The 12264-nt window shown below is 41.9% G+C and overlaps 1 protein-coding gene across 1 annotated transcript in view; it reads right to left on the bottom strand.

The window, feature by feature from the left end:
* Positions 1-475, bottom strand: part of elp2 (elongator acetyltransferase complex subunit 2) — a 48186-nt gene extending 47711 nt beyond the window's left edge. The window contains exons 1-2 of the mRNA XM_029732653.1: positions 321-475; positions 50-128 (exon numbers count right to left, since the gene is read on the bottom strand). Of these exons, the coding sequence (XP_029588513.1) occupies positions 50-128; positions 321-452 (211 nt within the window). The 5' untranslated portion in view covers positions 453-475. The remainder of the gene's footprint in view (positions 1-49; positions 129-320) is intronic.
* Positions 476-12264: the final 11789 nt, after the last annotated feature.

The following is a 12264-nucleotide window of genomic DNA, read 5'->3' on the forward strand; positions in this document are numbered from 1 at the left end:
CTTATAAAACACATTATCAGCATACCAAAGCATGCAGGTAACTACTCACCACAGTCCTCTCTGTGGACCCACTGGACTGTGTTCACCCTCCCGGTATGTCCATTGAGGACAGCAACAACACCTTTCTCCTGTATAATGGTATGTAAAGAATAAAGCTGACTGTCACAGCAAAAATAACAACCCAAGGACATCTAGCACAATACAAAATAAAGCTGATTAACGTGAACTGTCAAAAATGACGAGACTGATGATGTAGCTAGCTATAGCTAGCCTATGCTGCAACGACACGAATTATTAAAATTGTGAAAGAGATATATAACCTGTGGGTCATAGAGAGCGACAGAATGGCATGTTCCATATGCAATGAGACCCCCACGACCCCATGAAAGAACATTTGGGGTTCGATTTGCACAACATGCGACATGACATGTTTCTATTATGGGAGCCGCCATCTTGTATGCCAGCCGGTAGAGTTACCGTAAATATGGGTGTACGCACCGCACAAGATTCTACGAACGTTCCGCTCCCATACAGCAATGGATAAAATTATCTGGAACACACTCTGGACTAACGGTATATTTTTGTTTCACTGAGGGGACATCCGCTAAAGTATTACTGGCAAACATAACCCACGGTTTATCATGCAAATAAATTGTGTCTAAATGAGAGGGGACATTCCAGCTATTGAACTCTTCTGCTCATTATTCGGTAGGATCCAGTAGGTGGTGCAATACACTCATTGAATAAAGTAATTGATATGATAACAAACTAATGGCAAATTAAAATATTTAAATTGGGCTTGAGAAAGTATATACATATATTATAGTGAATTCATTAAAAGTATTGGATTTGAATAGGGAGATACCAGAGATAATGACGTTGTGTAGCCTACCCTAGCTGGTTTGTGTATTTAATGTGTCACAAGTGAGCATTTAGGTTTTTAAAAGTATTTGTGCTTTGTGTACTGAGTGGATTGAAATGTCCCCCATTTAAACGTTAAAACCATGGAATTAAAGCAAAGCTAAGCTCACTAAATGCATTCCAACTCATATTGCAATTACCATAGCATACCATGGGTTTTAAGTTTTAGAATTGTTTATATGATTAAAGTTGTCAGGCTGACCCCTTTGAAACACAGCTGTGTACTAGTGTTGGCTTAGAATAGTCCAAAATGACCTAGTATGACTAAAGACAGTTTTACAGGGGACCCCAAAATAGTTTGACCTATCATTTCTGGTTGCTCAAGTCATAAACCACGGCAATGGGAAAGACATAACTGGACTGTTTCTCTGGGAATGGTCTGGGCTTTGGGAATAATTGAGTTAAAATAGAGGCTATATTGGACAGTTAACATTTACACTGCTGTAGGCCTACATTAAGATGTGGTTTAGCGCTGTGGATGAGGGTTGTATTGCATTTAGCTTTGTTTCTGTGAAATACATAAGCCAGTGCTTTGAACACTGACGACAGAATTAATGTGACAAGAAGAGTGTTGCAGCCTTTTGTTCCATTATGTCATGTGTCTCCACCGTATCCTCTGTACTGTCAGCCTTGCTGATTTGCATGTCAGAAGATATAACATGCAAAGAAAGCAAGACGAAGCCATCTTCAAACAGCCCAACATATACAGGGTCATGGCAGAGCTGCCAGTGGCATATGATCACAGGCACACTGTATGAAAGGTTACTCTGTCAGTAGGCTACTGAAGATGTGGTTGACCTGAGCTGGTCTGTCAGTTCTGGGCTGGTAGGAACTGCTCCTCCAAACAAGGTATATAGCAAAGGTCTCCGACGACAGTTTTGACAGAAGCAGTTTAAAAACCACCTCTTGACGTGATCACAAGGAAGAAAATGGGTTGTCATCTCGGAACCCTCTGAGACGACATGATTCATGACAAATAAATCAAGGAAGAAGAAGAGCGATGGGAGAGAGAGAGAGAGAGAGAGAGAGAGAGAGAGAGAGAGAAGGCAGGTCCCGGAGGGTTGGTATTTGGACTCATCATTATCAACATTTCAGGAAAAAAATGTCCCTTATGGACCCTGGTCAAAAGTAGTGCACTATATAGGGAATAGGGTGCCAATTTAGGATGCACACAGAGACACTCCAAGTGACTTATCTCAGTGAAAGCGACCTCTTGGGTGAGAAAACCCCAACGGATGTCATCTCAGGGGCGGCTGAGAGAACTGATAGGGTACGCAACACCACAAAAATCTATCTGTCAAAGAGACTCACATTTTCTATTATCTCCCACTTCCTCCTTGACAAGACAGTGCTCCTTACTAGCCTATACTGTATGTTCTGCAGTAGGCCCTTCACTATACCGTAGTCTGGTCCACTTATCTATTTCAGATTGGATACTGGGACTATGATTCAATTGGAGTTATGCTGGATTTCAAAAGTGCCCCTACACAATAAAGTGGCAAAATACCTTTAGAGTAGAGTGGGATAAACACTTTCTCTGTCCAGGAGACACATTCCTATTCCCAGGCTGTATCCAGGCTGTATCACATCCGGCCGTGATTGGGAGTCCCATAGGGCAGTGCACAATTGGCCCAGTGTCGCCCTGTTTGGCCGGAGTAGGCCATCATTGTAAATAAGAATTTGTTTTTAACTGACTTGCCTAGTTAAATATAGGTTAAATAAAAAATAACAAAAAATATTTTTAAATCACCCTAAGAATCATACATCTACAATACAGTCTGCATCCTAAATGGCACCCTATTCTCTATATAGTACACTGGCCTCTGGCCAAAAGTAGTACAATATAAAGGAAATAGGGTGCCATTTGGGGCACAAGCAGTAACTCCCCCTGCTATTTCACACAGCCACTAAATATGGCACCAGCCATTCTGAAGGCTTTGTTGTGCCGGCTCTCTGATGTAAGCCACAGACACATTCTGCATCAGAAATTATCACTTTATTATCTCGCCCAGCACCGGACATATTGGGGGAGCAGGTACAGCTAATCACTACGGCCAGCAGAGGTCAAACCTCTGTCATTCACAAGGGAGACGCAACCCCCAAAGTGTGTGTGTGTGTGTAATGTTATCCCTACCTGCACACATCAGCTTGCAGAGCGGACAGAGGATCTGTAGTTTAGCGTGCAGGATAGAGAGAGAGGCCCGGAGAGTATTAATTGAGCATGTGTGGGATTTAACGACAGCGGAAATACCCAAACAAAACACAGCAGCCAGATTACTATGTCACTTTCTGCAGCCTGCTTTTGTTTACAGGTAATTCAATGAGCCTAGCCCATTAGGGCCTCCCTCTGGCATGCTGGGCAGCAGTGGCATGGGCATATTGGGAATATAGCACTGGCAGGCTGGGTGGCACAATCACCAGCTTGCACCTGTGGTCTCAAATGCCAGAGCAAAAAGTAGAGGTATGGGAATATTTCCTTCATTGCCCTTTCCGTAAGGAGCCACTCTCTGGAAGCAGAAAAACAACTTTGTTTCTATGGTTCATGGTTGTATCAGTGTCCTTGCAGTGTCGTTACCCTAAAACCTACATACCTTTGGCGCAAAAAAGACATGCTACAGGAAATTATATATGAAAGCTGTTGTACATTTTTAGAACTTACATTGCATAACTCTATTTCAGACAAGATATGACACCATTGCATTTTGCAGTGAAAACTACCACTCAAACTTAGTTCATGGATTATTTGAATAATCATATGCCTGCCCATGAACCCAATATTCCTGAGAAAATAGTTAAAAATCCTTAATCTGCATATCCTAGGAAACTTACTGACTACGCAGCTGATTCCACATTTCACTGTGCACAAAATCACCCTCCTTTCATGATCTTTACATTCAGCTCAGCAGTTCTGTTCCCAAGAGCAGCACAGCCAAGAAGAAAGATACAGAGAGTGAAATAGCAGTCAGCGGTTCTGAAGAGCATTATAACTTCAGCGGCAGCTGTTAGTAAAACAATCACACAATGCCAACACATCTTGTATTTAACGGCTAATAGCAGTGCTTGATTTGGGATGAAAGAAGTGCAGAAGCTGTCTTTTTACAAGTCCGGACTTGGACAAACTTGTAAAAAGACAGCTTCTTCTCTTCTTTCATCCCAGATCAAGCACTGTCTATTATGGACTACAAAGGGAAGCACAGCCGCGAGCTGCCCAGTGACATGAGCCTACCAGATGAGCTAAAAAGCTTCCATGCTCGCTTCGAGGCTAGCAACACTGAACCATGCGTGAGAGTACTAACTGTTCCGGACGACTGTGTGATCACGCTCTCCGTAGCCGATGTGAGTAAGACTTTTAAACAGGTCAACATTCACAAGGTCACAGGGCCAGATGGATTACCAGGAGGCGTACTCCGAGCATGCGCTGACCAACTGGCAAGTGTCTTCACTGACATTTTCAACCTCTCCCTGACCGAGTCTTTAATACTAACATGTTTCAAGCAGACTACCATAGTCCCTGTGCCCAAGAACACCATGGTAACCTGCCCAAATGACTACCGACACGTAGCGCTCAAGTCTGTAGCCATGAAGTGCATTGAAAGGCATGGCTCACATCAACACCATCATCCCAGAAACCCTAGACCCACTCCAATTTGCATATCGCCCCAACAGATCCACAGATGATGCAATCTCTATTGCACTCCAAACAGCTCTTTCCCACCTGGACAAAAGGAGCACCTACGTGAGAATGCTATTCATTGACTACAGCTCAGCGTTCAACACCATAGTGCCCTCAAAGCTCATCACTAAGCTAAGGACCCTGGGACTTAACACCTCCTTCTGCAACTGGGTCCTGGACTTCCTGACGGGCCGCCCCCAGGTGGTAAGGGTAGGTAACAATACATCTGCCATGCTGATCCTCAACACAGGGGCCCCTCAGGGGTGCGTGCTCAGTCCCCTCCTGTACTCCCTTTTCACCCATGACTGCATGGCCAAGCACGACTCCAACACCATCATTAAGTTTGCTGACGAAACAACAGTGGTAGGCCCGATCACTGACAGCGTTGAGACAGCCTGTAGGGAGGAGGTCAGAGACCTGGCAGTGTGGTGCCAGGGTAACAACCTCTACCTCCACATTATCAAGACAAAGGAGATGATTGTGGACTACAGAAAAAGGAGGACCGAGCACGCCCCCATTCTCATCGACAGGGCTGTAGTGGAGCAGGTTGAGAGCTTCAAGTTCCTCGGTGTCCACATCACCAACAAACAATCATGGTCCAAACACACCAAGACAGTCATGAAGAGGGCACGACAACACCTATTCCCCTCAGGAGACTGAAAAGATTTGGCATGGGTCCTCAGATCCTCAAAACGTTCTACAGCTGCACCATCGAGAGCATCCTGACTGGTTGCATCACTGCCTGGAATGGCAACTGCTCGGCCTCCGACCGCAAGGCACTACAGAGGGTAGTGCGTACGGCCCAGTACATCACTGGGGCCAAGCCTCCTGCCATCCAGGACCTCTATACCAGGCGGTGACAGAGGAAGGCCCTAAAAATTGTTAAGGACTCCAGCCACCCTAGTCATAGACTGTTCTTTCTGCTACCGCATGGCAATCTGTACAGGCGTGCCAAGTCTAGGTCAAAAAGGCTTCTTAACAGCTTCTACCCCCAAGCCATACAACTCCTGAACAGTTAATCAAATGGCTACCCGGACTATTTGCATTGTCCCCACCCCTTCCTGTTTATTATCCATGCATAGTCACTTTACCTGTACCTACATGTACATATTACCTCAATTACCTCGACTAATCGGTGTCCCCGCACATTGACTCTGTACCGGTACCCTCTGTACCTGAACCCCCTGCTTATAGCCTCACTACTGGTATTTTATTGTTACTCCTTAATTATTTGTTATATTTCTATTTTTATGTGTTTTTCTTAAAACTGCATTGTTGTTTAAGGGCTTATAAGTAAGCATTTCACTGTAGAGTCTACTACACCTGTTGTATTCAGCGAATGTGACAAATAAAATTTGATTTTATTAGATTGTATTCACCCGAAATTAACAAATGGTATGCTATAGAGACCTCTTGATTCTTTTTTCATATGCATTTTTCATTACACCCCCCACACACAAAGTTGTCAACATGTGGTCAACCCTCCATCTGGAGAGCTCCTGGGTGTGCAGGCTTGGCTTTTGATCCAGTCCTTAAACACCCAAGTCTGCTATCAAAGTACTGTTGCGCAGCTGATATTTAGGCTACAATGTGGTTTGACCAGGGCTTGAACAAAGGCCTGCACCCCCAGTAGCTATGCTGGAGGATGGTTGCCACCCTTGATATAACATTTTGCAACATTTCAACCAAATACTTTTGTTTTTATCTAATTATTCCCTCATTCAATGAATCAGGGATCAAATGGACAAGGTAAGCTACTTCAAAGCAAGGTATCTTACTAGACATGTTTATATATAAGGCTCAAATATGAATGTTCCAGGGAAGATCTATGCACAGCAAGTCATTTGTCAATTTTGCTGTTCTTAGAATATTTTTTGTTGTCGCAATTACATGGCTACTGTTTAATGAAATGGAATCACCATTTTTCCACGGTGCAGATTTATGTAGTGCCGGTAGAAATAAGGCGTCGACGAGATTAATGCTTAGTTAGGTATAGTTAACTAGCGAGATAACTGCTACAAGTTATGTTTTGAATTGGCTATCTACTTAGTCTATCTGTCATTATAGCCTACCTGCTGCTGAAATGTCGCACTCGCACAGGCACACACGCAGCACACACAGACACGCACTGAAGGGTCATATTTAAGTGTGCCTTCATTAATTACATTAACAAAAATTATGAAAAACATTTCCATTCCTTTTCATGACCGGTGATAGGCTACTTTGTTTTATAGAGGAGCTGGTACTCAATTCCCCCAAAATGAACAGCTCCCATTAGAAGTGCCGGTACCGCGCTCCGGAAAGATCCGGTCCAAGTCAAGCACTGCTAATATGCCTACACTAGGACAGTGCGGATATGCTTAAACAAAAAAAAAATGTTTGTCAGATTGTTCTGTTTTTGTTTGTAAAAAAAAAACTGTCAATTTGTCTGGGAGATTAGAAAAAAAAGCGACATTAGAAAAAAAGACATCGAAATACAATATGGCAATAAATGAAAAAGACTGCTCTGAATAGCTAGTGTTCTATTCATCTGGGAGGATGCCTCTTGGTATTGACAAAATGAATCAGCGAGTCAATGTAACAATGTTTGGCAATTTCCCTATTGCAGAACAACACAACTGTATACTCCGTAGAGGACAACTCTACATGGACTACTTTGTAATTGCAGTGCCTCTGGACTTGTTAGTCTCCTGTTTTTGATCACTTGTAAATGTAGGAGATGTTGTTCTTGATAAATGTAAAGCATAAGCTAACTCTGAACTTTATGATAACCCCTGAATTGTAGAGTAGACTAATAAGCAAAACCCCCGTACATCGTCAAAGTTTAACACACAATCCAGTGTCCAAGCATCCAATCTCACTCGAATTCCATTCAGCGTAATGATGTGGCCCAGTCGATTCTATGACGGCTGATCTGAGAGCTGTGGTTGTTCTGCATCCTCTATATAAACATGTTGGGTAGGACCAAAGCACTACGAGATGTGGTTGTTCTGTATCCACTATATAAACATGGTGGTTAGTAGGGAGTTTCTAGGATTTGAAGATATTTGGGGTTTAGCCCAAAATCAGTAGGGGGGTTCAGGGGCATTCTCCCCCAGCAAAAAAAATGAATTTCAACAGCTAAATGCATGAATTTGGTGCACTTTGAGATGAACATTGAGAGATTAGAAATGTTTCTGGTAACTTTCACCATCCCACCTGCCACAGCAGACACTGCCAGTATTCAATTACAGTAGCTACTGTGGGTCTCTCTACTCTGGAACACTACACTCTACTCTGGAACACATACATCTACAATGTATTGCTAAAAACCAATCAACAACTTCAAACATAGATTCTTACCTGGCCAATGAGCCAAACTGATTCAAGAATCCCACAGTACCTAAACACTCTTTCTCTCACACACAGATGCATGCGCGCGCACACACACACACACAGTGCAGTAATTAGAATCCATAGAGCAGCTTTAAGTGATAGTCTACTGTGTGTTCACTCCTCTGCCTCTCTCCATTTCTTTCTCATCTGTTGCTGTCTCTGTGGTCTGCCCTCTTCTGTTGCTGTCTCTTAGTATTCTATGTTGCTGTCTCTTAGTATTCTATGTTGCTGTCTCTTAGTATTCTATGTTGCTGTCTCTTGTATACCCTCCTCTCTTGTCCTTTCCTGGTTTTAAAAAGTGTAAAAGTAAACAATTGTATTAATAGTAATTTCACAGGCGTTTTCCCCTCACCTGAAAATACTTTGTCAACCATGTTTTACTTTTCCAATGTCTGTATTTCACCTGTTATCATTTGTGTAAATAAATACAACTCATTTGAATCTATAGAACAGCTTTAAGTGATACAGTTTACTGCTGGTCTACTGTGTGCTCAACCCACCTCTGTTCTCTCTCCATCTGCCTTCTTCTGTCACTTTCTCTGTATCTTGTCTGTTGCTGTCTGTGTCTTGTCTGATGCTGTCAAAATCCGACTAATTTAATTTGTCGGGTAAACCTATTTTGCAGATGTTATCGCAGGTGCAGCGAAATGCTTGTTTCTCGCTCCAACAGTGCAGTATACCTAACAAAACAATATACACAAATCCCCAAAAGTTTAAAGAAAGAAATCAATAAATATCTGAAATGGTGTGTATAGACATTATGGACAGTATATACATATGAAGTGGGTAAAACAGCATGCAAATATGATAAAACATTATTGTCTCAGGTTCTTGTTTGTTACTGTCTCCTTTGTCTATCCTCTTCTATTATGGCCTGTTCTGTTCTTCTGGTGTCTCTTCATCATCTTCTTCAGTTTTCCAATCCAGAACGGTCAAGGGGATACTGGGGTAACTTGTTTGGGCCTGTATTTGGGTCATCTAAATCATCCTCTTCCCTACCATGCTGCTGTTCTAAATGCTCCACTGGCCTGCTGTTCTCATCTGTCCTCCTCCTTGGCATATCTGGAAGGTAGCAAGGTAAAGGTGCAACATGTTATTAGTTAGTTTTAAAAGGTGACTGTACTTCCTGATTTGGCCTCATGTTAAATTTGGTTCATTGAGAAATGCTAGCAGCCATGACTGAATTCAAAGGTGAGTTGGTTTTGGGGTGTGGTTTGATGTGGGTGTCTCGTGTGTGTTCACAGGTATGAAGAGTTAACCCAAAATGATTTAGTTGGCTGGTGTGCGACCTGACTCTCCAGGGCTAGTTAGGGACCGTCAAGAAATTACACAATGTAAATGAGACAAAATGTTCACTTTGCACACCTTTTAGTCTTCTCATTAAATGCTTTCCATATTTGTATATGCATTTCTACAATTCATAGTAGGTTTGAGGTTTTAAAGTTATTGGAATTTGGAGCTATTGGAATTGTAACATATTGTCTCATGTGCATTGTGTGTAATTTACCGATGGTCCCCAATTAACCCCATAGGGCTATCCAATGTCAACCCAAATTTACCACAGGCATTATAATCAGGTGGTGTGATGCAGTCACTACCATAAGTATCACAAAACTCAGACTGACTTAACAACCAAAATTATCCTATTTACACTTTGTGGTCAATTTTGACAGTAGAATAAATGTTTCCGCCTCATATCGATGCTACATAGGCTGTTTTCTAAATGTGAAGTTGTTTTTTAGGGGAAGTTGCTCTTTTAAAGTTACTGTATACTGACACGACCAGGGCAACTGAAATGTGAAGAAAAAGTCAAGTGTCCAAATATCAGCGCAACACAACTCCAAACATGACATATAAATAGCTGCATAGCTCCTTGGTTATATTACTTTAAAGAGACTTGAGCCAAAAGAATGGACCTGTAGAATGAAATAATAAGACCTCTATGATACATTTGATTTCATCAGTTCTATCAGCTAATGCGACATTTTTGGATTAAATAACATTTGAGGACACATAACTTAAGTGCCTGTGTATTTTCAATGTTGTGTTCACCTACAACCTAACCACAAAGCTGGCCATCTTTTCCCCTCTATTTCTGTCTTTCCTTACCTTCTAAGTTCAAGTTTCTTTATTTGTCATATACACTTGATAAACATGGAGTACTCAGTGCAATGAAACACTTACTTGTGGGTTAACCTCTCAACAATGCAACAACAATAGAAAAAGAAAGTAGCTAAGTGAATAAAAAGAGTAATACAAATAAAAGATCAATTAAATAATTTCACCAATTTAATAATACGTTTTTTTTTTTTAAAGAGCCTATATAGAAATAACAGACATGTGCCTAGTTAGCTACCACCAACTTGTGGAATGGAATAGGTTATAAGACTTCTATGATTCCTTTAATTTAGTCAGTTCCACCACAACATCGCTAATTGTAAACAGGGTTCAGCTTCAGTCCACAGGTGGGCACTGTGTCCCTGTCAGAAGATACAGAATGTGCTTCAGTCAGAAAAACGTTAGCCAACCAGTAGCTACCGAAGTGGCTAGCCAGCCAAGCTAAATTTAACCTTTATTTAACTAGGCAAGAAAGTTAAGAACAAATTCTCATTTACAATGACGGCCTACTGGGGAACAGTGGGTTAACTGCCTTGCTCAGGGGCAGAACGACAGATTTTTACCTTGTCAGCTCGGGGATTCTATCCAGCAACCTTTCAGTTACTGGTCCAACGCTCTAACCTCTAGGCTACTTGCCACCCCAACTAAAGAAACAAAACCCATAAAATACACTCGCTGGAAATAAACACTTAATATCACACTTAATATCATGACTTACTGTATATCAGCATCCTTAGCTTTCCCATTCACTAAATATACTGTTAATTAAATAATTGACACCCCAATAGCTTTAGGGTGCTGAGCGCTAACTCTAGTTTATTAGCATTAGCCAACCCTTATGCTGAGGGAGAGTAACTAGTTAGCTACCACCAACCCTTATTCTGAGGGAGACTAGCTAGTTAGCTACCAACAACCCTGCACAAACCTCTTGCTTAAAGCGTCTGCATGCTTCCCAAAAAGGTTTGGAACAGTTTGCGCATATATTATGACGACATTTTGTGACGTCATTGTTTGTTTTGGTCTTCTGCAAAGTTTTTATGGGCTGTTCGTGCACACAAAAAAATGTCTCGAGGCAAGCCAAAAAATAAACAAACAAAAAAATGTAATACTGCATAGCACAAGTGATGTGTGGTTACGAAAACTCATATTAAAGTGAGTTGTAAAAAAAACAAACCATCCGGGGCTAAAGCCCTGGAAGCTCAGGTCTAATGACGACACTGGTGGGTAGATTCCATCGCTGATGTCAATGTTGTGAACAGAGTGCCCCTTGGTGGAGGTGGGGTTATGGTATGGGCAAGCATACGTTTCGGACAACAAGCACAATTGCATTTGAATGCACAGAGATATCATGACGAGTTCCTGAGGCCCATGGTCGTGCCATTCATCCGCTGCCATCACCTGATGTTTCAGCATGATAATGCACTGCCCCATGTCGCAAGGAACTGTACACAATTCCTGGAAGTTGAAAATGTCCCAGCTTTTCCCCATGGCCTGCATACTCACCAGAAATGTAAACCCATTCAGTATGTTTGGGATGCTCTGGATCAACGTGCACAGCCACATGTTCCAGTTCCCGCCAATATCCAACAACTTTGCACAGCCATGGAAGAGGAGTGGGACAACATTCCACTGGCCACAATCAGCAGCCTGATCAACTCTATGCGAAGGAGATGTGTCGCACTGCATGAGGCAAATGGTGGTCACACCAGATACTGACTGGTTTTCTGATCCATGCCTCTACCTTTTGTTTTAGGTACCTGTGACCAACAGATGCATATCTGTATTCCCAGTCATGTGAAATCCATAGATTAGGGCCTAATTTATTTATTTAAATTGACTGATTTCCTATATAATCTGTAACTCAGTAAAATCAGAGAAATTTTTGCATGTTGTGTTTATATTTTTGTTCAATGTAGAAATACTTTCCATGCTGTCCAAGAGTCATGGAATATATAATCACATAGTGGCTTTTGTTATCCATTTCAATAACTTCAAAAGTCAAGGGTCATTACTATGCCATAACGAAACACTGTTAGGGTAGGCTAAAATATACCACTTTTGTACGAGTTTAAGACAAACTGTAATGATTTATGTAAATTAGAGGGTAAAACTGCCCCACGCCCTCAGTGTGCTCTCTCATGTGTCAGTCAGTTCCTATCAATACGGCTATAGTCCTG

The sequence above is a fragment of the Salmo trutta genome, chromosome 34, assembly GCF_901001165.1.
Source record: "Salmo trutta chromosome 34, fSalTru1.1, whole genome shotgun sequence".
Lineage (NCBI taxonomy): Eukaryota > Metazoa > Chordata > Actinopteri > Salmoniformes > Salmonidae > Salmo > Salmo trutta.